Raw genomic sequence first — 26,690 nt, forward strand, 5'->3', positions numbered from 1 at the left:
TAAGCACCCTGTACATCGTGCCAATAACGTTAATCCACGTTGTGAGAATTGTAACATGGTTCATATAGGGAGGATCCCTACACTGCCCCTTTCCGAACAGGAAAGCAAGTCCCCATGCTTCAACTAGTCAGTCCCCTAACATGCCCGCTATCCCACTTCTGACACCAGTGTAGCAAACTACGAGGCAAGGAAGTGAATCTGGGTTGCTGGCGTGAAACGTAAACATCCTACGCATCGGGCCAATAGGGTTAACCCACTTGGTCGGAGATATAATGTCGCTCATATAGCGCGGATCGCTACAATACTTTAACACTTTAGGATGATGTGGACATGAAGCGCAAAAATGCTAACGTCCTCTACTATTGACTTTGTGCCACAAATGCTAAAAAGTTAGCATTTGAAACAGTGGCCAGGTAAAACAATTTATGTCCAGGTCTATAATGAGGGCCAGGCTGTTGAAATGCCCAGTTGATTATCTAAATAGTCTTGTAAAACTCTGGGTATTGATGGTCCTTTTGAAGGGGGGGGGGGGGTCATTGATATCGATACCCAGAGTGAAAGAGCTGTGAACTCACCTGTGATGGCTCAGGTCTACCACAACCTCTCCTACTGGGCGAGTTCCTCTGCCCAGGTGTTGCTGACTCCTGCCAGATCTTATGAAGCCTGGATAGGTATTTTACGTATCAGCTAACCACATCACATGTTATAGGAATCTGTCAGTCGATAGCACAGTCGATGACGTGGCACGCAACCATTGGTTGATTCATGCAACGTCTGAGCAGGGGAACACGACCATTGTGTTAGTAAGCGCCACAGCAAGCAGGTACCACAGCATTTTAGGCAGCAATTGTTAAAAATGTGATGGTGCATAAAGTGGGATGGGGTACAGCACGCCCAGGAGAGGATCAAGGGATTGAACGCAAACGTCTATTCAGGGCTGCGTTTAGTACGACAAAACGGTGCGCAACGTTCAATTAAACGGAAGCGTTACTGTTCTAAATTATCAGTTGAAAAACGGGGGGTTGGGTTGTGGGTTGAACGTTGTGGGGAAATGTTTCGTTCAGTATAAACAGTCACGCAACGTAGCAAACGTTTAATCAAACTGAACGCACCCCTGGACTGGGCTCCTATCCAGTGTTTCCAGATTGACAGTGAGGGCAAACACCAGTGGACGATATTTAGGGGAGAACGGCTAATAATGGCCGGACAGGAGCAAATGGAATGGCATAAAATACATGGAAACTATGTTTTTGCCGTATTTGATACCGTTCAAATTATTCCCGCTCCAGCATTACCACAAGCCTCATGTTGCAAACACTGTTATGCATAATGTCTCGTGGGCAGATTCTACGTGTAAATTCGCGATAATGTACTTCTGGGTAACTGAGATTACTGTTTGCAGGAGAAGGGTGTATTCATAAATCGGAGTCCGTGGCAAAACATTGTCGGTTGCAAAAAGTTTTACAACTGAACCCGTTTATCCAAACGGAAAACGTTTTACAACGGAAACATGAGATTCTATTCTTTCCGACAAATTCGGATAGGTCCCTCTTGTTTCGTTCCGTTTGCTTCCTCGCATAAACGGTTTCTGTTGCAAAATGTTTTGCTACAGACCAAACGTTTTGCTACGGATTCCGATGAATGAATTCACCCCTGGATCCAGAAATGGCATCAGTGAAGCTGGAAGACTGCAGTCTAACACTCAGAATGAATGTCAACAATAAAGATGAAGAAGAGAAAGAGAAGATTGGGAAATCTGTTTGTCATGGTAAGAGCAGATGGTTCTAACCAGATAGTTTATCATCATAAGTTATACATCCAGAAGTGATGATGACCCAGTCTAGTACAGACCAAATCAGAATGTTTATAAACAAAGCCTTTCAGGTAGCTCGGGAAGAGAATCGGAAAGCCGAACTCGAGAACCCATAATAAACAATGCAGACCACCGCCGTACCAGCTTATCTAATGAATATACTCTATTTTTCTAGGTTGGTAGTTAGTTAGATAGTTTGGTTCGTTCATGGAGGAAATGGAATTCTAGCTAGCATTGCAGCTGACCTAAATACAGTAGATGACCAGCGCCCAGCTAACGTTAGCTTCTTCTCCAGTGAGGTGCAACGCCTGTTGGCGTCCAATATATGCTGCCTTACCGCCACCAACCAGACCGGGTATAAATCCCTTACACTTTACGCAACAACAACAAAACATGAAACAAGTATAGAAACGACCCTGCCATCTAACCCTACACTCATTAATAACTCTATTCCACGATTTAACCGTATCTGTTCCTAGCCCAGGTCAACGGAGGAGGAGACACCACCACTCAACACACCCTGTAACTCTTCTGAAGTCAAATCTCCTTCACCCAAATACTTTTCTGCGGCTGCCACCACAACCTATATTTTCTGCGCTTTTACGTTCCATCCCTGCGGTACAGTTGACAACCATTGCTATAAACGCTAAGAAGCCAAACTTATATCACTCGTTGGTCTATACCTCTGCTGACACAGATCTCCTACTCACAAGGATCCCTCACCTTTGACCCATCCTCCTCTATTTTCTTCACTGCCTCAGCATACGACACAATCTGCACTACTCTAACCCTGGTAACCTCAACCTGCCTCTCTCGCACCGGACACTTCTCATCCTCAGCACCATAGGCACACCTACATTTAACACATAGCACTTCTTTCCACAATACTACGTATTCCTTTGTCTCACGCCCTTCTGCACACTTCTCACACCTAGGAACCTACCTCCCACACACTGCTGCCACATGCCCATAAGCTCATACGGGATAACTGAAATATCCTAACATCACTTTGTAGGGCAAAGACTCAGCATCAAAACTCACGCCACTCTGTCTGCGTCGCACAAACGACGAGCATCACAAACACCGGGAATCTGCCCCTTCATCTGGTTCACCTTCACATTTACCGCTACCCCAGCAATCACTCCTTTCAATGGCGCCATGTTCTTGAGGGAAAAACAAGTCACCGCTCTTGTCCCTATTTGTGTGGCGCGGAGTGCCCGCTCCCTGTGACGGACAGAAACACAAACAATTATTACAAACCCACCTCTGGTTACCTTCACTGATTCCACAGCACCCAATTATGTTTTCACCCAACCTGAAACCACATGTTGATCAGCCAAAAGGTGGGTGTCTACTTTCTCCAAAAATAACAGACTCATCTTTGTCCTGACCATCAGTGCAAGACTCGGTCTCCAATAACCTCACCAAACCTGCCACCTCTGGTAATTCACCCTAATTTAAAAAAATGTAATTAACCTTTACTTAACAAGGAAGAGCCCACTGAGACCCAGAGTCTCTTTTTCAAGGGAGACCTGCCAAGAAGGCAGCAACAATCAATACTTTACAGAATTCAAACATACAACACTACAATTCAACAACATGATCCAGCCTAAAAAAAAAGCATTTACACTCCTCTGTAACGGAGTCTTCCATCAAAAATCTAAATTCATTCAGTGGCACTAACATATCTAGATGAAGGATGGATTGTGGTCTATTCCATGTCTCTGGTGCACAAGACGAGAAGGCAGTCTTGCCTAATACTGTAAATGTCCGGTAGACTTTAAGTAGGAACCACCTAGCAGTCCGGGTATGGTAACTGCTGGTGGTGAAGGAGACCAGACTTCAGAGGTAAAGAGGGAGTTTACCCAAAAGGGCTTTGTAGGTGAACACATACAAAATGTAGCTTTCTGCGCATATAAAGTGAGGGCCAACCTACCATTTGGTACAAGGTGCAATGGTGGGTGAGTGACTTAGCATTTGGAATAAAGCGCAAGGATGCATGATAAACAGAGTCCAGTCTCTGTAGAACAGAGGAGGCTGCATGCATATACAACAAGTCACCATAATCAATTACAGAGAGAATAGTGGCCCGAACAAGTTTCTTTCTAGCCATAAGTGGGAAGCAAGCCTTATTACGAAAATAAAAACCCAATTTCAATTAAGCGTCCACACAAGATTATCCATATGAACTTTAAAGGACAACTTGTCATCCAACCATATACCTAGGTATTTGTCGGATGACACTTTTTCAATGGATAAACCACCAGATGTGACAATGCTAACCTTCTCTGGCTGAGTGCGAGCTCTGGTAAAGGTCAATCATTTTGTTTGATGTACATTCAAGACCAGTTTAAGACCGTAAAGGGAGGCCCATGTTGACTCCAATGCTTCCCACAGTGTCAAGTTGGCTGGATGTCCTTTGGGTGGTGGACCATTCTTGATACACACGGGAAACTGTTGAGCGTGAAAAACCCAGCAACGTTGCAGTTTGACACAGTCAAACCTACTACCATACCTCTTTCAAAGCCACTTAAATATTTTGTCTTGCCCATTCTTGCCCAAATTGATTTAACCGGTCTCCTCCGCCAAATCTACACTGATTGAAGTGGATTTAACAGGTGACATCAATAAGGGATCATAGCTTTCACCTGGATTCACCTGGTCAGTCTGTCATAGAAAGAGCAGGTGTTCCTAATGTTTTGTACACTCCGTGTATATCACACTACCTGACTTGTTCTTTGGATGTTGTTCACACAGGAGACCGTGTTGAGACACTTTTGTGTCCTATTGTTTGTTTCTCACTGTGAGAGAACTGTGCAGAAGAAAGGGAGTGTTATTGGTTGTTAGCCTCTTTACTTTACTGATCAGTATGCACCGTGTCAGTTTTGGTGTGTTTTGTTAGCTTATATATATTGCGAAGATATTTACATTTCCTTGGATTGGCCCTTAGAGTTGAATAGCCTCGATGAGCCTTCACACATTAGATATAAGCAGGCCACAGCTAGCTGTTATTGGGCAGTTTCCCATTGAAGAAAACTGTCATGGTTCCTGTCTGCGTAAGTGGGCATTCTCTCTCACGTGACCATCTTGAGCATATGCTTTCCCATGTCAGATCACAGCTCACGCGAAAGAGAGAACGCATACTTACAGACAGGAACCATGACCATTTCTTTCATTGGGGGGAAAAAAACATTTATGCGACATCTTCATTTATTCACCATCTTTGATATACAGTGCATTCGGAAAGTATTCAGACCTTGACTTTTTACAAATTTTGTTACGTTGCAGCCTAGTTCTAAAATGGATGAAATTGTATTTTTCCCCTCATCAACCTACACACAATACCCCATAATGTTGAAGCAAAAACAGGTTTAGACATTTGTGCAAATTTATAAAAATAAAAACATTTACATAAGTATTCAGACCTTTTACTCAGTACTTTGTTGAAGCATCTTTGGCAGCGATTACAGCGTCGAGTCTTCTTGGGTATGACGCTACAAAAGCTTGGCACACCTGTATTTGGGGAGTTTCTCCCATTCCTCTCTGCAGATCCTCTCAAGCTCTGTCAGGCTGGATGGGGAGCTTCGCTGCACAGCTATTTCAAATCAAATTTTATCGGTCGCATACATGTGATTAGCAGATGTTATTGCGGGTGTAGCGAAATGCTTGTGCTTCAGGCTCCGACAGTGCAGCAATATCTAACAAGTAATATCTAACAAATTACACAACATACACCCAATACACACAATTCTAAGTAGGAATTAAGACTACATACATATGAACGAGCAATGTCAGAGTGGAACTGACTAACATACAGTAGAATAGTATAGAATACAGTAGATACATATGAAATGAGAAATGCAAGATCACTTAGTGAGCTGATAAAATACAGTACTAGTGAATTAGATCAAATTAATAAAATGCAAGAAATGGCCCTGCCTGTACTTCAAAAAACATGATCAACACGGGTTGATTAGGATTCCAACCTTCTCTCAGACAGCTAGTTAGTTACAAGCCACAGCAGGTACAAGCTGCAGCTAGCACCGACTTGTATGTCATCCTGCCTTTGAGCTCGTCTGTGGGGACGTCCCAAATGGCACCCTATTAAAAGTAGTGCACGACAATAAAGGGAATGCGGTGCCAATTGAGATACACACCCGTACCTCTGTTTTAGCTGCCATGTCGTCACAGAGAGACCACCAACACTAGACAATAGGATTCAGACCAGGGTTCAAATACATGTGTATTTAAGAATTTATTTAAATACATATATTCTGTGTATTTGAGAATGTCCTATTAATGCAAGGCTGCCGAATCAACTACTTCTACAGAAGTATTTGAAAATATTTTGAAATACTTATTTCTAAAAACTGAACTGGGTCAAATGCATGGGATTGAAGCGCCTTTGAATGGGGTATAGTAGTAGGTGACGGGCGCAACGGTTTGAGTGTGTCAAGAACTGCAACGCTGCTGGGTTTTTCACTCTGAACAGCTTCCCATGTGTGTCAAGAATGTTCCACGGCCCAAAGGACATCCAGCCAACTTCACACAACTGTGGGAAGCATTGGAGTCAACACGGGCCAGCATCCCTGTGGAATGCATTCAACACATGGTAGAGTCCATGCCCTAACGAATCGAAGCCGTTTAGAGGGCAAAATGGGGTGCAACTCAATCTTAGAAACGTGTTCCGAATGTACTCAAACCTTCAAAATGTAGGCAATTTTTAAAAAATCCTACAAATGATTCACTCCCTCTCGAACACCTATGCACATTCACACATTTTGAAGTGAAATAAAGCTAGCCAGGTTTTCGTGTACAAATCTTTATTTCAATGGCTTAACACAAAACTATCGCCATTTGCCTTGGCTCTGATAAATATAACACTTGTGTTTGTGAGTGATAAACAAACTGCAGTGATGGATCTGAGGGATCAAAACATGCATTTAGTGTGTGGACGACTCGACTGTTATCAATACTGTTTAAGATAAATCAGTCATCCATGATTACAGTGCCTACAGTGATGTGTGAGTTACTTCCGGATCCTATCAATTTAATGCAATAATTAGATGGAATTCCTCTCTTCCAGGACAACAGAGCTCCTGACAAACAGTTTAGCTCAGACCTAAGACAATCTCTCTCCCCTAACACAATTCTTATGAATACTTTTAATGTGTACATTTTTTGTTAGTACTGCCATGTCAATAGAAATCTCTGTCTGACTGTTGCTAATAGCTGTTAAAGGGCAGAGAGGATATATTCCTGTTTCAAGACATATCAAGTAGAGGTCAATCAAGAGCATCGCAGCATGTTCATAGAAAACCACTATGACTAAGAAGATAATAGCAATCAAAGTTCATTGGGACTTATTTATACAGCCTAACACAAAACCATGCACTTAACATGGAGATATTGTACATTGCACAGTTTGGGGGTTAGTGTTAACCCTCACAGTGTAGTCAAATAGGCACAAACAATACTACTGCAATACAACCTTACAGCTTTACATCCTTACTAATTTGACATCTTTACTAACTCATATCTATTTTACACACAGATAATCATTTTAGAAGAGTCAGAAGGGATAGAGCATAGGGTACAGGGGTTGCCAATTGGAGCCTACTAGGGTACAGGAGACCCGATCTCGAGCGGGTCATCATAGTAGGTTGGCTGAATCTACACAGAGGGGAAGTGTCCCACCGGCTGCCAGTCTGTCCTACAAGGTCTCCCCCCTCTGATGGGCCATCTTCATTTCCTCCAGAGTGGCAGTAAAAGCCCGCCTTCTCCTCCATGTAGAAGAGCACTCCTCCCTGGAACAGAAATGCAGCAGGATGCACAGATGTCACATTTATTATGCTCCCCGTCTGTTACGCGTTCCTTTTATTTATATCCTAAGGGACACGTGGTAAAGGGAGTTCACAGCACCTTAATAACCATTAATATTGCTTCATAAGTGAAAGACAATAAATACAGGTGGAAAGAATTCTAACAGTATGAAGTAATATTTCCGTATCATAACGCTGACTACAAACACTGGTTTCATATTATACTCAAATATTATTTGCCCATCAATGTTTCAGCAATGTTATATATACACACACACACAAAAAGAGTCTAAATTATCTTTTCAATGTTACATCTATAATTCAATAACTATAGCATAAGAGGCTGACTTCTTGCAATACAGCTATACAGAATTCTTAGTATAAAACGTGCGCTGCTTACCATTTTCAGCGATGGGTACCGCGGATGCAGGAGAGGCTCGCCACATCTCCGGCCCGTCCACCAGCTGGGACCAAAATCCGGACACACATCATAACATGTAAATGATGTAGGATAGGAAAACGAGTCCCATGATGGCGAAAAACATCAACATTAAAATGTCCAACATGATGAGAATGCAAGAAACGGAGGATGCAGATGTATCGCAAGAACACACGACGAAGAAATAGGCAGCCTCAACACCGGCGCAGATCGGCGGATTCCGGAAATAGTCGGACCAGAATAATCTCTTCCCTACATGAAACCCCTCCCGTCAGATATGTTCTATAATATTTCACGCGTGGAAGCATACCCGTAGACATTAAAACCAGGGTGGGACATATTTATTTTTTGCTATGTCCCTTGTTTAACGCTAAGGGCCCAGTCCCATATACGTTTAAGACATAATCTGCGTTCAGCAAACTCGTAGTCATATAGCCAAGTAATCACAACGAATGAGGAAGCATTTTTCACTGAAGGAAGCAAATAATACTGGACGCTACTGAGTAAAAATGACATTTTATTGAATCTGTAGAATGTTTAAGTACAATTCGAAGTGCTGTAACAGGGCAACATAATGCTTTTCTCAGGTCCTTAAATTCAACTGGAGTCTGTTTTTTTTTTAAAGAATGTCAATATATGCATGTTAAAAAATAGGAATAACAAAACCAAATCATTTTTTTGATGGAATGCACAACATCGGTCTGAATGCTAGGTCAGTGTTTGGTTGATGTGATTTTATATACCAGTATCATACAAAAGCAGGGAATGATTGATTCATCAGAAGCATAGGACATAGGAGTCTTTAATTGGGGTAGAAGGTTGGAGGACTCTTGGCCATAGGACTGATAGGACCACATTGGGGGAGGAGAACAAGGTGATGATATGAGATATGATACAGCAGAGTTCAGGAGTGATACCAAAGCCGAGGAGCATATTGGTCTCCTGGCAGATTCAACGTCTTTCCTTGCTCCCCCTCTCTCAGGTTGGGGGGGGGGGGGGGGGGGGGGGGTAGTATGTGTTAACAGCATCTCTCCCTCTCCCCTAACCCCATCCAACCCAATACAGACTATAACATGGTACAGTAAATGTCTATGCCTTGCCAGTGTGGTCTATCATCACTCCAGTCACAAACACCATTGTCTCGTCTTTGGCCACTTTGGATTCGTTTCCCGCCAATCAACTATCACCGTCATTCACCTCCCTCCTAAGTCTACCTAGCAACTAAAACAAATCCACATCACTTCAATGCAAAGGACAAACAGCTGTGGCAGCCAACGTGGGCTTGGTTTATTCCCCATCTGTAAAACACACCAAAGCCTCCAAGTAGCCAAGGCAATTTTCTTTTGAGAGGCATCGACTGCAGATACTGTACAAGGCAATCCAAATTCATAAAAACTCAGAGCACTCCATTCACTTCAAGCCAAACTGCCTCTTCTTCCTCCTCACTCTTTATTCAGTTACTGAAGCAAAAACAATGAGACTTCCAATAGTTCGGCCCCAAAACTGCCCTTCATACAGTGTATGAGTTTAAAAACGTCCAGTTGTCAAGTAAAGAGGTCTTAGATGCTAAATGCAGGCCTAGACTTACCTTTTTATCTGCATGGCAATCTGATTATCTAGTCAGGTTGAGGTGTGCATTGTGTTCATTCCAATTCATTTAAAACATTGTTATAACTCATCACATTCCAAAAGTTGAAGACAAAAATGATATGAACGGTCAACACCTACTTATTGTCCAACACGTTCCACCACACGGGTATTAAAATGGGTAGTGTTTACCCTTTATACTGCCCCTCACCTCATTAAATCAAATCATTCCACACTACATCTTTAGTCTGCAGGCAAAGCCCCTTCCCCCAGCACCATGACCTGTAACCCAAAACAACTCTACAATATCATCAAACTACGTGGGGAGAGTATTGTTTTCATAAAAGGTGAACATTACTTTTAATCCCATGTTGTCCCCCTCATCTGTGACCGTCACAGTGAAGAGAACGAAACAGTAGGGTGGGAAAGAGAGAAGTAACAGAGGTCAAGGAGGAAGTAGAGTTCACGCTCTACTGAAACCACGTCCCTCTCCAAGCCTCGCGCGGTCCCTTAGGACATGGACTGTACAACGATCGCCGTCACTGGAATTATCTGCCCACGATAGGACAGCCAGACGGATCTCGTAGCTACTACTATGACAGTTAAGTCATTGTTGCATAACATTTCTACGTTTTCCGTGCAACAAAGGAACACTGGTTCGCCACTATATTTGGTAGGGAAAGTCCGCCCATAGAGTGTCAGAAATATCTATACCGCAGGTGAGAGGGCGGGCCTAATGTTACTACGCGCCATGACAACTGCTCATTAACGAGCATGTGAATATTCATGAGCCAGTGGCACTCCAGAACATCGCTGTCCACTTCTCAAGAGTTTCAAGGACAAGAGAACTGGGTGAGATAGTCCAGTCACGAGTTTGCACAATAAAACAGTAACATTGGGTTGACGATTATCTGGCAAAAACATAACCCGGGAGGTTGAAGGTTGATTTACCACATGAATCTAAATCTGTGGGATTGCTAACCCAGCACACGCACACGTCTAGACAAACTAGCGTGCCTTATTGGCTCATAAATCGAGTTGCCGTTTTATTTCTGAAACGTATTTGATACATTGACATTTTTAGAATAAGCCTCTTACAATAACAAAAAAACAAAAACAGCATGATATGAAATATAAACACTAACATTTACCACAGCCTGGATTTCTGACCTCCGTTCAACACTTCTCATAAGGATTGGAATGTTAAACAACCGAACAAAAGAAAAGAAAGATTCACAATACAGAATTCTTTTGAGAATTGTGTTTGGCCTTCGCGCTTACGATCGATCAACTCGGATGTTGGTCATCTTGGAATAGGGGGCAGGGCCTGGCCTGAGCCCGCCCCCTCTCTCCTCCCCAAACCCCCTCCAACCATAACCATCACGTCACTCATCTTCCTGTAAGACTGTCGGAAGGCATTTGAGGCTGCGAGCGGGAGACAGCAAGAATGAGGAATATCTTCACACCCACTGACTAAGGTGATGACATGATTGTAAGATGATTGTAACCACGTCCCCTAACTAACTCGTCCCTGATCCCTCCTGCACTTAAAATGCCTGAACTTGAGGTACAAGGCATGGGCAGGAGGTGCTCTTCAGTTAAGATAGGATTCCAGTTTAGTTTCAGAACAATACCCACAATGCAGTGCAGGACAGGGTAAGACAGGTGAGGGAACAGATAAGTAATATTGATAAATGCGCATGTGTAGTAATATAGAAATATATAAGACCTCTCTGGTAAAACTGATACTGTAGACTGCTCACTGACTGGCTGATGCGACAACAATGGGGTATTGATGGTTAATGGAATGTACACAAGTCAAATGTTCAAGCTTAGTTCTAACTGCCCAGATACAGTAACATTCTACACTGAGCTTCCAGTCAGGCCAATTTCAGACAGTTTCAAAAATGGGAAAGAAGAAGAAAATAAGAAAGAAAAAAAACTTCTGAAGATGCCACACCCACATTCCAAACTCATTTCCTCAGGACCACATTGGCCTCAGTTCTCTGCCGTCATGGCAACTTGATTCACGAGGTGGGGGAAGGGTTCATATCGTTTTGCATCATAGTTTGCTGGAATATGAAGTGCTGTAGCTAGGACAGTTGTGATACACTGTATGACCCCTGACATATATATATAGCCTGTAAGATGGAGGTATGATACTTCTGTAAGACTTAAATTCCACTTGGGACAGCACTTAGTGGACCGAAGAATTGGGACAGAGACAGGCAGACACATTTAGACAGACGGCAGCACAGACAGAGACAGACAGACAGACATTCAGACAGAGAGACAGAGAGGGAGCCTGTCTATGGGAGGAAAGCAGACCAAGGGTACACCGGGGGAGGTTGGAAGGGGAGATAGGGGAGGAAGAGGGGGTCTTACAGGACAGGTCAGAGAACGGGTGAAAGAAATAGAAAGCGGCATTAAGATGAGATGGCACTGGGCTTTTCACTTGCTTCTCTCCCCCCCCCACTCCCACTTCTCTCTCTCTCAGATCAGATGGCCTCTACATAGTTAGCAGGCAGCATGCCCTGCTGGCCAGTGCGCTCCACACGGCCGTACATCCAGCCCTCGTCGATCACCTGCGCGTCTACGATCACGTCTCCCTCCAGGAAGCCCACCTCGTCCTCATCGGCTGCAGCATAGTCATACACTGCCTGGTACCGCTTCTACACACAGAAAGAGAAGGGGGGGGGGGGTGTAAAGGGAATAGGAGGGAAGGGAGAAGGTATGGAGAAAGGGAGAGAAAGAGAACATGAAGTTCCTATAACAGCACATTCAACAGAGACAGGAAGAGTCTCTGCTAACGAGACAAAGCTACAAGGGCGGGTCATGTGGATACTGCCAGGCACAGTGGGGTCCACCTGGACCACGCAGAGAGAACAGTGGCTGCGTCCCAAAATGGCACCCTACTCCCTATATAGTGCACTACATTTGACCGGACCCCAATGGGCCCTGGTCAAAAGCAGTGCTTTAAAGTAGGGAATTAGAGTGCCGTTTGGGACGGATCCTAACACAGTAGAGAGGTGGGTCTCTGTCGTACCCCGGAGCTGGCAGGGGGGGCGGCAGCCGCCTGGCGGACAGGTCCAGGAGCAGCAGCCGGCTCATAGTTGTAGTTCTTAGACGCAGCAGGGGGCTGGTGGGGCAGTTGCTGCTGGAACACTGGTGAGAGAGGGAAGGAGGGGGAGGAGAGAGAGTAATGTGAGAGGGAGAGATTGAGTGACTGAATCAGAGTGAAGGATAGACATTTCTGGCTATTCAGTCTGACAAAAAGACCCCCCCCCCCCCCCAGTCCCTGGCACTCTGAAACAACCCCACCTGTCTCATCTCCTCCTGCTGTATTCCCCCTCTATCTAACTGGCATTCCATTGGTCAGCCCCAGGGCTCTGAATTCCACAGCAAGTCAAAACTTGTAGCCATCATTTAGCGCCTTTCAGTTAATTATTGGCGCCTTTCAGTTAGAGTCATTGTTATAATAGTTATGTTTGTGATATTGAAAGCTGATAACATGTACACAGTGAATGCACAGGTTAACCACTAGCTCACAATCATTGTGTGCTACAAACAGGAACTGTCCACAGAGCAGAAAGATCAAACACATTTTATGACCAGGGATAATGGAACCATTTGTCTACTCTCACGGATGTTAAAGCTCCAAAATGTAACAAAATTCACAACAAAAATGTGAGTTATAGATCTGTCATCCTCATTAAAAGCAAGTCTAAGTGGTAGATTTGTTCTATGTGCGCTATTTCTATGCATCCCGTTATTCTGTCGAGTTTTTGCGTCTTTTCCTTTAGGTTTTGTACACAAACAGCTGAAAACACTATATTTTTGGTTGTGAAAAATATATTTTAGATGGTACAATGATTCTCAACAGTTTACTTGCTTGTGGAATGAGGCAAACTATTCGAATTAAACCTCCCAAGAAATAGCATAGTGAATCTTTAATAAATGCATTTTCATAGTGTGTGTGTGTGTGTGTGTCTCTCAGCATGTGTACCTGGATTGGGGCTGTTGGGCTGGGGAGATGGGATTTCTCCTCCCATCCTGTTCTTCTCAAACTCCTCATGGTACTTAATCTGTACAGACAAAACACACGTGCGAAAATCAGACATTATATTCCCATTGTGACATTTTGCGCCTAGAGTGACTAGAGATAACACCCAGATATCATGTATGGTGCTGCTTAGTTTGATAAGAAAACTCTGATTGCATCCCGTCTCAGTCCAGCAGATAGCCATTTCGAGAAGCAAAATAAAATACAGTTCCTGTTGTGTCCAGCAGGTGTCTCCAGATCCCTCCCCAGGCAGGCAGGCTGTGTGTAATAGGTGGGGCGCTACAGTGCTAGGCTACATACTGCTGTGTTTCTACAATAGGCCTGCTGACACAGAGGAAATGACATCGCAGCCAGGAAGTTGGGTGACCTCAGCGCTGCCTAACAACCCTTGCTGACACATGAGGAACGAACACGAGAGAGACAGAGACCTAAAGCAAGGGTAAGACATTGAAAGACAGAGACCCAAAGTAGGAAAACAGAATGAGAACGGTGCTAACTATATCACGCCTTAACATCTAACAAAAGCAGTGGGTGAGAATGTCCCCTTGTTTATTCAGGTAAATCAAAGCGGCATCAACACCAGCCCTAACATAATAACCCAGCCAACATCACAGAGAGAGACAAGGACAGCATTCATCTCCAGATGACCACCAGCCCAATAAACCGGAGACAAATCCTTTACTGCAGTATAACAGCCCTACTCACATTCCCAGCCTGACTGACATAAAACTGACTGGCACACGCCACCTAGATTCTGCCCTCTTTCTCCCTCCCGCTCTCTCTGTCCGGCTGGGTGAAAAGAGGCCTGTGTGTTCAGGTTGTCAGAGAAGAGTGTGTTCACAGACTGACTGGAGGAGATGACAGTGTTACGTGTGAGTGAGGACGTTGCGTTCAGTGACGGCGAGACAGAGCGAGCAATATGTTCAATATGTTATGTGAGAAAGTGCGTCTGACATTACTTCGGTTTGTCCGGAAGGCGAAGGTTGCACAGAGACGGCGTGTGCGTGCGTGAGACTGAACAGGAAAAGCCCAGCCCAGTCCCAGTCCCAGACACAAAAGAGCCCCCACCCCTCTTAACCTTCACTACACGAATCAGGAGAAAGTAGAAGGCGGTAGGAAGGGAGAGAGGGATGGAGGAAAACAATGGAAAACAAGTGAAAGTTCAAAATAAATGTCAATTAGAGTCATATGACAGAGAGATAAGAAGGAGAGAGAGAGAGAGAGAGACAAGTCCAGACAGACGGCTGTGAACGAGAGGGGGCTGGAGTTGGACATCTCACATTTCAAAGATAGCCGGACATGTCTGTCTCTCGCCGGCCTACTGAGCGTGTGTACAGCCGAGGTGGGAGAGAAAGACGGAGATGATCAGCCGCGCCCCTTGGCTTGGTCTGTCCACACATACTCCTAACAGCTGCGACGTTGCTACGGACTTCTCAAAACTCTTCATGATGTTTCTCTCCTCTCTGCATTTGCCTGGGGTTGCAGAAGTGTTGATGTGTGTGGGGAGGGGGTGGAGGGGTTTGGTAATAAGTGTGTGTCCGTTTCCACCGTCTCAGACACACAGGATCTGTTCCTGTATGAAAGCAGTAATTAACCAACACCCTCCACACACTCATTAAGTCATTAGAGAAGAGCGAGCAGGGCAACTGCATGCTGCGATGCCAGGGTGTGTGTCCTTGGTCAGCCAGCGCAAGCAAGGCCCTAGGTAGCGGCCTTCCGCAACAGAGGATCACACAGGGGGACATAGTAACGTAACCCTGTGCCCGGGCTTCACTCAGCCTAGATAGACACACTGTACTTCTGGACTAAGAGACAATCTGCACATCAATGGAGTGGTAAGGAGGTACATGGAGATATATATATATACACAGACACACCCTATTTCAGCCACACCCATTGCTGACACCATGTGCAATAGTGCCATTACTCTAGAGCAGTGGAAACGCGGTCTCCGGAGTGATGAATCACGCTTCACCATCTGGCAGTCCGACGGACGAATCTGGGTTTGGCGGATGGCAGGAGAACGCTACCTGCCCGAATGTACAATGCCAACTGTAAAGTTTGGTGGAGAAGAACTAATGGAATGTGGCTGTTTTCATTGTTCAGGCTAGGCTCCTTCTTTCCAGTTAAGGGAAATCGTAACGCTACTGCATACAATGACATTCTAGACGATTCCGTGCTTACAACTTTGTGGCAACAGTTTGGGGAAGGCCCTTTCCTGTTTCAGCATGACAATGCCCCCGTACACAATGCGAGGTCCATACAAAAATGGTTTGTTGATATCGTTGTGGAAGAACTTGACTGGCCTGCACAAAGCCCTGACCTCAACCCCATCGAACACCTTTGGCATGAATTGGAATGCCGACTGCGAGCCAGACCTAATCACTCAACATCAGTGGCCGACCTCACTAATGCTCATGGCTGAATGGAAGCAAGTCCGCACAGCAATGTCCCGACTATATATGTGCGTGTGTGTGTGTGTGTGTGTGTGTGTGTGAGTGAGTGAGTGATCTACAGTGCTGGCTCCTTTCAGGCATACCCCAGTACACAAAGGCTGGGCACTTGTGATGATTGGCACCCACTCAGAATATGAAGTGGGTGGGCAGTGTAGGGGGCTGAGTCCCAAATGGCACCCTGATCCCTATATAGTGCACTACTTTGACCAGGGTACCATTTGAGACAACCTGAGGGTGAAGGGGAGAGAGATGGACTGGTTGTTGATCCCGTCCTGTGATAGCTACTGTGTGTGTGTGTGTGTGTTGACAGACAGACGTACGTTGCTGATATGGTCCTGGGTTTTCTTGATTCTCTGCATCTCCGGCGTGTCGGCCACAGCACTGAAACCTTTCCCTTTATTCTTCTCAAACTCCTCCTTGTACTGCACCTAGAACACACACAATCACACCCGGTCAGACCACACTGTATAGTCATAGTAAATCCTCACACACACCAAGAGTCAAACGTTTCAGAGTCAAAAATAACAGATCAAATCACATTTTATGTCGGTACATGATTCGTAAACAACAAATCAAAATGTAGTTATAAAGCCATTTTTTGAAATCAACAACAGGTGTAGACTAACAGTGAAATGCTTACTTACGGGCCCTTCCCAACATCGTAGAGAAATAATAGAAAAGTACTAACACCGTAATAAATACACAATAAGTAACGATAGCGTGGCTAGTCACACACGGGGTACGAGGTAATTGAGAGAGCTATGTAGATATAACTAATGAAATGTAAATATAGGCTATAGTTTTAATGATTTTTAGTGTGTGTGTGTGTGTGTGTGAGAAGCCCGCCCGCCCTCCCTCCGTAGTGGTGTTGACAGTCATTTCCTGTTGCCAAGGCAGTGAGACCATACACACAGGATGTGCTGACATAGCCTTATAAGGTCACACCAAGAGGTGTGTGTGTGTGTACAACAGAGAGGGTGTGTATTAATGCACATGGATGTATGGTATAGGCATAGCAGGGATTCCATTAGGAAAACATGGCGCCGGACATTTGACCGGCAGCATTTGAATTCTACTGGACCTTTGAGAAATGTACTGGACCCATATGGATTGGTAGCGTAACCTGATCAGAATGCCAGAAATCACATTGAGATGGTACTTCATACTAACAGAACATGCAAGTTGAGGATGCAACGATGTGCACAGTCCCTTCTTGACGAATTCTGATGTGCACTTTGAAGAAGTTAGAATAACGGTCCACGTTCACTTTTCCTCAGCCAACAAGACAAGTAGGCCCAATGAACAGGACAATCACTAGCCTACGCCAATCTACAGTCGTGGCCTCAAACGTTTTGAAAATGACACAAATATTAATTTCCACAAAATGACACAAATATTAATTTCCACAAAGTTTGCTGCTTCAGTGTCCGGATATTTTTGTCAGATGTTACTATGGAATACTGAAGTATAATTACAAGCCTTTGATAAGTGTCAACGGCTTTTATTGACAATGACATGAAGTTGATGCAAGGAGTCAATATTTGCAGTGTTGACCCTTCTTTTTCAAGACCTCTGCAATCCGCCCGGGCATGCTGTCAATTAACTTCTGGGCCACATCCTGACTGATGGCAGCCCATTCTTGCATAATCAATGCTTGGAGTTTGTCAGAATTTGTGGGGTTTTGTTTATCCACCCGCCTCTTGAGGATTGACCACAAGTTCTCAATGGGACTAAGGTCTGGGGAGTTTCCTGGCCATAAACCCAAAATATCGATGTTTTGTTCCCCGAGCCACTTAGTTATCACTTTTGCCTTATGGCAAGGTGCTCCATCATGCTGGAAAAGGCATTGTTCGTCACCAAACTGTTCCTGGATGGTTGGGAAAAGTTGCTCTCGGAGGATGTGTTGGTACCATTCTTTATTCACGGCTGGGTTCTTAGGCAAAATTGTGAGTGAGCCCACTCCCTTGGCTGAGAAGCAAGCGCACACATGAATGGTCTCAGGATGCTTTACTGTTGGCATGACACAGGACTGATGGTAGCGCTCACCTTGTCTTCTCCGGACAAGCTTTTTTCCAGATGCCCCAAACAATCGGAACGGTGATTTATCAGAGAAAATGACTTTACCCCAGTCCTCAGCAGTCCAATCCCTGTACCTTTTTCAGAATATCAGTCTGTCCCTGATGTTTTTCCTGGAGAGAAGTGGCTTCGTTGCTGCCCTTCTTGACACCAGGCCAGCCTCCAAAAGTCTTTGCCTCACTGTGCGTGCAGATGCACTCACACCTGCCTGCTGCCATTCCTGAGCAAACTCTGTACTGGTGGTGCCCTGATCTCGCAGCTGAATCAACTTTAGGAGACGGTCCTGGCACTTGATGGACTTTCTTGGGCGCCCTGAAGCCTTCTTCACAACAATTGAACCGCTCTCCTTGAAGTTCTTGATGATCCGATAAATGGTTGATTTAGGTGCGATCTTACTGGCAGCAATATCCTTGCTTGTGATGCCCTTTTTGTGCAAAGCAATGATGACGGCACGTGTTTCCTTGCAGGTAACCATGGTTGACAGAGGAAGAACAATGATTCCAAGCACCACCATCCTTTTGAAGCTTCCAGTCTGTTATTCGAACTCAATCAGCATGACAGAGTGATCTCCAGCCTTGTCCTTGTCAACACTCACACCTGTGTTAACGAGAGAATCACTGACATGATGTCAGCTGGTCCTTTTGTGGCAGGGCTGAAATGCAGTGGAAATGTTTTTTGGGGATTCAGTTCATTTGCATGCTAAAGAGGGTCTTTGCAATTAATTGCAATTCATCTGATTACTCTTCATAACATTCTGGAGTATATGCAAATTGCCATCATACAAACTGAGGCAGCAGACTTAGTGAAAATTAATATTTGTGTCACTCAACTTTTGGCCACGACTGTACTATCCCCCATAGTAAAAACAAAGTCGACCTATTATATTGGTCAGTATTTGATTGGTCTATTGGTAGACAGGAAAGTGGAGAGAAGACAGGAACGTATTACGTATTTGATTGGTCTATTGGTAGACAGGAAAGTGGAGAGAAGACAGGAAAGTAGGTAGAGGTGCACTCTGGGCCAGATTGGAACCCATGCTGACTCATGTTGGTCAGGGTCTGCGGCTCTAAACACTCCTTGACCACAGGTCACCTGACTGCTGTTTGACTGACACAGCTCTACAGAGTGCTGACCTGTCCTCTCTGGCCTCCATCAGTCTTAAATGGAAGAAGTTTGGAACCACCAAGACTGACAGAGCTCCAGAGTTCCTCTGTTGAGATGAGAGAACCTTCCAGAAGGACAACCATCTCTGCAGCACTCCACCAATCAGGCCTTTATGGTAGAGTGGCCAGACAGAAGCTACTCCTCAGTAAAAGGCATGACAGCCCGCTTGTAGTTTGCCAAAGGGCACCTAAAGGAAAGGACTCAGACCATGAGAAACAAGATTCTCTAGTCTAATGAAACCAAGATTGAACTATTTTGCCTGAATGCCAACAGGATGAAACCTGGCACCATCCCTACGGTGAAGATTGGTGATCCTGCTGTGGGGATGTTTTTCAGAGGCAGGGACTGGGAGACTAGTCAGGATCAAGGCAAAGATGAACAGAGCAAAGTAGAGATCCTTGATGAAAACCTGCTCCAGAGAGCTCAGACTGGGGTGAAGGTTCACCATCCAACAGGACAATGACCCTAAGCACACAGCCAAGACAACGCAGGAGTGGCTTCAGGGCAAGTCTCTGAATGTCCTTGAGTGGCCCAGCCAGAGCCCGGACTTGAACCCGATAGAATATCTCTGGAGAGATCTGAAAATAGCTGCGCAGCGACGCTCCCCATCCAACCTGACAGAGCTTGAGAGGATCTGCAGAGAAGAATGGGAGAAACTCCCCAAATATAGGTGTACCAAGCTTGTAGCGTCATACCCAAGAAGACTCGAGACGGTAATCGCTGCAAAAGGTGCTTCAAAGTACTGAGTAAAGGGTCTGAATACTTATGTAAATGTTCAAAAGTTTGGGTTCACTTAGAAATGTCCTTGTTTTTGAAAGAAAAGCACATTTTTTTGACCATTAAATTAACAAATTGATCAGAAATACAGTGTAGACATTGTTAATGTTGTAAATGACTATTGTAGCTGGAAACGGCTGATATTTTATGGAATATCTACATAGGCCAATTATCAGAAACCATCAGTCCTGTGTTCCAATGGCAAGTTGTGTTAGCTAATCCAAGTTTATAATTTTAAAATGCTAATTGATCATTAGAAAACCCTTTTGCAATTATGTTAGCACAGCTGAAAACTGTTGTTCTGATTAAAGAAGCAATAAAACTGGCCTTCTTTAGACTAGTTGAGTATCTGGAGCATCAGCATTTGTGCGTTCGATTACAGGCTCAAAATGGACAGAAACAAAGAACTTTCTTCTGAAACTCGTCAGTCTATTCTTGTTCTGAGAAATGAAGGCTATTCCATGCGAGAAATTGCCAAGAAACTGAAGATCTCGTACAACGCTGTGTACTACTCCCTTCACAGAACAGAGCAAACTGGCCCTAACCAGAATAGAAAGGAGTGGGAGGCCCCGGTGCACAACTGAGCAAGAGGACAAGTACATTAGACTGTCTAGTTTGAGAAATAGACACCTCACAAGTCTTCAACTGGCAGCTTCATTAAATAGTACCCGCAAAACACCTGTCTCAACGTCAATAGTGAAGAGGCGACTCCAGGATGCTGGCCTTCCAGGTAGCTGGGAATAAAATCTTCCGTTTCTAGCTACAATAGTCAAGTACAACATTAACAATGTCTACACTGAATTTCTGATCAATTTGATGTCATTTTAAATGGACAAAAAAGGGATTTTCTTTCAAAAACAAGGACATTTCTAAGTGGCCACAAACCTTTGAACAGTAGTGTACATACATTTCTAAAAACCTGTTTTTGCTTTGTCATTATGGGATAGTGTGTGTAGATTGATGAGGGGGGGGGGAAATGATTTAATTCATTTAAGAATAAGGCTCCAATGTAACATGTGGAACAAGTCAAGGGGTCTGAATACTTCCCGAATGCACCGTATGTGATCATTAGTCGGAAAACCACATCGTTTTACTGACGACTGCCTTTCAGATCTTCCCGTCAATCCCTGTACTGTAGTCTACTGGGTACATCCCCACTCTCCTGTTCTAGCAGTATGACAAACCAATGCATTTTCCAGACAGTGTTTCTTAGGGCCAACTGTCTCTCATAACCTTTCACCCCCAGTCTTAACACTCCCAACCCCCCAAAACCATGTCCGGATCTCCCAGCAGCCCCCAGGCCTCAGACCCTGGCCAATAGAAAATCAGCCTTCTATCACAGGATGTACCAGAATAACAGTCTATTTGGAGGGTGGAAAGAAACAGAGCAAAATACTCAAACTGGGTCACCTGTTATTGCTATAATAAAGATGAGATTGGAGATTTGCTCTCTGCACACTAAAAAGTTGGTAGTGTGTGTCCGTTTCAGAGCTACTGCACGTTGTCATATGATGTAGGCTGTGTGTGTGTGTTTACACGTAGCAGAGACGTGGAGCTGGTTGATCTTCTCTGTAGGTTGCTGCTGGAGATACTCGGCTCCAGCATCTGTCAGTGGTCTCATTAGCCTCCTCTGAGAATGTGTGTGTGGCTGGACTCTTATCTCTGTGTGGCCATGTTGCCTCGGTCTGTTTGTTTACTGGTCTTCTAGGATCCTCCCAGTCCTCTTGGAGGCCCCCTGGGAGCCGGTTGAAAGACTACACACACAGACTGTCAGTCAGTGTGGCTGCTAATCCACAGCTAACGCCGACACACACACACACCCCTCCCCTCTGCATGTAATCCGGATTGGCGGTGGTGTTATTAATGAGCATGGGTCCGGACTGTGACTGCGATGGCCATTTCTCCGACTCTAGTCTTCTAGTCATCCTCTCACTTTATACAGAGAAAGAGATAGAACGAGAGAGAGAGAGACGCCAGTGAGGGGGCATCGGGGCTCAGTCGGACTATAGTTTCCAGTCCACATGACTCTTGTGGCAACAAAAAAAAGAAGAGCTGTTGGAGAGATCAGAGAGAAAGAGACGGGCACAGATGGCGGTTTTTCTGCACGGGGTGTGTTAGTCTGTTCAACCCACAACAACTAATAACCAGTCCTTCTAAATACGTATCATAGTCACACATATGAGAACATGCTTATTAATATATACTAAAGGATTTATGAAATGTAGCTGTGTGTGTGTGTGTGTGGGGGGGGAATACTCCATGTAATTGTGGCTGACTACGGGTCCATTGTGAGCATCCCATAGATGTTTCCTGAATATACTGTGTGTGGCCGTAGCACAGAGGCCCTGTCATAGATTATTAGAGGAGAAGACAGGAAATAGGCTCTGACTCAAACTCTCCGTGTGTCTCGGGAAACCGTCAACATCCAAGTGTGTGTGTGTGTAGCCAGCTACTGTACGTCGTGTGTGTGCGCGAGCGTCCATGCGAGCTCATCATGTGAGTGTGTGCGAGTGGAAGTCGAGAGTGCGTGCGGGGAACTGGGGCCGCAATTCCTCTATCCCCCTCACCAATGCCTGCAGTGTTGCCACGGGAACCCTATTGCTATGGTAGCAGGGTAGGGAGGTCTGTCACACCTCATTACAATACTTTACGAGCGGGAGAGAGCAGAGAAAGGAAGGCACTGACACAGGAAGAGGGAGGGGGGCGGTCGAAGGAGGAAGAGATAAAAGTGAAATCTGAAGAGGAAGGAAATGAGAGGAATGCAAAAGAGAGAGAAGCGGAGACAGAGAGAGGATCTTCGTCATAAAGAGGGGGCGCTCCATTGGCGGGGCGCGTACTTTCTGTCTGGAGGAGGTCAAATATGAATGAACGAAAGAGAGGAGAACAGTGGGAGGGGAAAGCGCCGAAGGGGAGGAAAAGGAGAGCCACGAGTGGAGGAGAATCAGCGATGACACAGACAGAGGAAGATGGAAAAAAATGGAGGATGACTACGCTAACATATGGGAGAGAGAGACTGCACATAAATCCCCGCAGTTTAAAGGAGTGTCTCCACAAATAGGCCTGAGCGTCATAGGTCATTAGAGCGTCATAGGTCATTAGAGCCAGAGCGTCATAGATACATTTCAATAGGAGGATCAGTGGTGAGGCCTTTGTACGCATCTCTAATTACTTTCACACTGACGGCCTTATGAGGCCTGTGGACCGGGAGTATCTGTGTTCAGGTGAGTAGGTAGGTACCTGGCTCTGCATCTTGCTCTGCTGTTTGAGGCGGAGGTTCTCAGGAGTGTCGGCCACGCAGGTGAAGTTTGTCTTGGGGTAGTGTCTGTAAAAAACACACAGGAGAGGCAGGAGGAGGAACACATTAGCACAGAGCATTCACACAGGCACACCGTCTAGAACTGTGGTTCACACACACGCACACCTTTTAACCCGCTGTAATTACAGCCATAAAACGGTGATGCATTTTCAAAACACAAGATAACATTTCAATGTCACATGCGCCAAAAAAAAACAGGTGTAGACTTTTTTGTTTTGTGTATTTGACTTTAGGCACAGAAATAAAGTGAGTTTTAAGCCTGCGTTTTGAACTGAAAGTCATGTTTGTAGCCAATATGAACGAGAGATCTCAGGTCACTTCCCTGGAGTCCAGGCCAAGCAGGACCACACAGCCTACCTGTACGCAGCGGGGGTTACAGAATCAGATGGAAATCATGATCCGTCTATAGCCTCTCTTCCTCGCAAATACCGTAATTCATTTGCCAGAATGTTACACCTTCATCGCAAAAGGATTGAAGGTTGTGTGATGTTACAGCTATATTTAGACATACAGCCAATACCACCCACCGAGGTATATAATGACAACCCACCCAAACTAGGCCTATCTGAAATAGGAAAATTATCAATGAAAATCGCCAAGGAGCCATATTGCCGTAGCAGATTGCTAAACTGTATTTTATGTGGATAATATCCACTACCGGTCAAAGGTTTTAGAACACCTACACATTCAAGGGTTTTTCTTTATTTTTTACTATTTTCTACATTGTAGAATAATAGTGAAGACATCACAGCTATGAAATAACACCTATGGAATCATGTAGTATGCAAAAAAGTGTTAAACAAATCAAAATATATTTTATATTTGAGATTCTTCAAAGTGGCCACCCTTTGCCTTGATGACAGCTTTGCACACTCCTGGCATTATCTCAACCAGCTTCATGAGGTAGTCACCTGGAATGCATTTCAATTAACAGGTGCGTCTTGTTAAATTCATTTGTGGAATTTATTTCCTTAATGCATTTGAGCCAATCAGTTTTGTTGTGACAAGGTAGATAGCCCTATTTGGTAAAAGACCAAGTCCATATTATGGCAAGAACAGCTCAAATAAGCAAAGAAACGACAGTCCACTATGATGAAACTGGCTCTCGAGAGGAACGCTATAGGAATGGAAGACCAAGAGTTACCTCTAATGAACTTATCCTTTGCAGCAGAGTTACCAGCCTCAGAAATTGCAGCCCAAATAAATAATTCAGAGTTCAAGTAACAGACACATCTCAACATCAACTGTTCAGAGGAGACAGCGTTTTCCTTCATGGTCGAATTGCTGCAAAGAAACCACTACTAATGGACACCAATAAGAAGAGACTTGATTGGGCCAAGTAACACGAGCAATGGACATTAGACTAGTGGAAATGTGTCCTTTGGTCTGGAGTCCAGATTAGAGATTTTTGATTCCAACCACAGTGTCTTTGTGAAACACGGTGTGGGTGAACGGATGATCTCCGCATGTGTATTTCCCACCGTAAAGCATGGAGGAGGTGGTGTTATGGTGGGGGGGCTTTGCTGGTGACACTGTCAGTGATTTATTTAGAATTCAAGGCACACTTAACCAGCATGGCTATCACAGCATTCTGTAGCAATAATCCATCCCATCTGGTTTGGGCTTAGTGGGACTATCATTTGTTTTTCAACAGGACAATCACCCAACACACCTCCAGGCTGTATACGGGCTATTTGACCAAGAAGGAAAGTGATGGAGTGCTGCATCAGATGACCTGGCCTCCACAATCCCCCGACCTCAACCAAATTGAGATGGTTTGGGATGAGTCGGCTCCGCAGAGTGAAAGAAAAGCAGCCAACAAGTGCTCAGTATATGTGGGAACTCCTTCAAGATTGTTGGAAAAGCATTCCAGGTGAAGCTGGTTGAGGGAATGCCAAGAGTGTGCAAAGCTGTCATCAAGGCAAATAGTGGCTATTTGAATAATCTCAAGTATAAAATGTATTTTGATTTGTTTAACACTTTTTTTGGTTACTACAGGATTCCATCTATGTTATTTCATAGGTTTGAAATTATTCAATAAATACTCTTGAATGAGTAGGTGTTCTAAAACTTTTGACCGGTAGTGTAAACGTACTGTTTTTGCCAGGCAAGTGCTTTCTAGTCACTATTCTGAATATGCGCTTCCCGCCTTGGCGCTCCAATGCTAATGACTGGTCATTGGTCAACAATCAAGACCGATTAGATGTTTTTGAGACAATAATTTGATGCAATACTGTAAGCCTGTGTTCGTAACCAGGTCGAATGGGAAAAGGTATCAAATTTTTTTTTTTTTAATAACGTAAATGCAGCCTATTAAAATGAAGGGGGAAAAAATGTATTTGATCCATTCAGATTTACAACCCCCCAAAAGCTTTTTTCGGGACCCCTGGTCTAGAAAAGGGGTAAATCAGGGAATTATTTTTTTTAAAGCAATGGAACTGGCTTGAGGTCCAGATTTGACTTGAAGGGGGCTAGAATTTTAAGAAAAGCAAGGCATTTCAAATAAACCTTAGTCATTGTTCGAGTTTGTCTCCCGTGTGAATTAGGAACCACTGCAGACAGATGACTAACAGATGACTAACAGAATCTCTCGATCTCTAACAGAATACAAAAAGTCTGTTTCTATGGGTCTCCTGTCACCGTCAACAGAGGTGACTGGCAGAGGGGTATGTGTTGTGGGGAGCTGTTTCTTTCAAGGTTACTAAATGCCTGGTTGAGAGTCATAGCAGGTGTGGGAACAGGAAGAGTAACAGAATACAACACAGAAAGAGGGAAAGAGAGAGGGCCAGGGAGAAACACGGTCACAGGGAAAATTGTCATGGTGTTTTCCACCCGAGCATGAACACAAAGCTCTTCTTGAATAGGTTTTAGGGGATTTCTGGTCTGGTCAACCACACACACACGGAACCAAGCCAGTCAGTCCCACCTCCCACTGCCCTTGAAAAACGCTCTGCCTCAAACACACGCTTCAAGGACCCAAACACATTCTACATACACACCGAGCACAATTCCAAAAGCCCCGCACTGCAGACTTGCGTACTGATTCCTGATCTGTGTAAGCGATGCGTACAAGTATGTTTTTATTCACCAGAGCGTTTCCTGCTAAACTCAGCTGCACTCCTCCTTATGCTGCCTGCCAGTTCACTCAGTCGTCCTGAAGGCAGCGAGAAGCACAAC

General features: G+C 44.6%; 1 protein-coding gene across 2 annotated transcripts in view; it reads right to left on the reverse strand.

Annotated features, from left to right (window-relative positions):
* Positions 1-8,574: 8,574 nt before the first annotated feature.
* LOC129833002 (LIM and SH3 domain protein 1-like) overlaps positions 8,575-26,690 on the reverse strand; it is a 34,670-nt gene continuing 16,554 nt past the window's right edge. For both annotated transcript variants that reach the window (XM_055897208.1, XM_055897207.1), the window contains exons 3-7: positions 23,435-23,519; positions 16,501-16,608; positions 13,668-13,746; positions 12,708-12,826; positions 8,575-12,333 (exon numbers count right to left, since the gene is read on the reverse strand). In XM_055897208.1, the coding sequence (XP_055753183.1) occupies positions 12,160-12,333; positions 12,708-12,826; positions 13,668-13,746; positions 16,501-16,608; positions 23,435-23,519 (565 nt within the window). In that variant the 3' untranslated portion in view covers positions 8,575-12,159. The remainder of the gene's footprint in view (positions 12,334-12,707; positions 12,827-13,667; positions 13,747-16,500; positions 16,609-23,434; positions 23,520-26,690) is intronic.

Source organism: Salvelinus fontinalis, chromosome 34, assembly GCF_029448725.1.
Source record: "Salvelinus fontinalis isolate EN_2023a chromosome 34, ASM2944872v1, whole genome shotgun sequence".
Lineage (NCBI taxonomy): Eukaryota > Metazoa > Chordata > Actinopteri > Salmoniformes > Salmonidae > Salvelinus > Salvelinus fontinalis.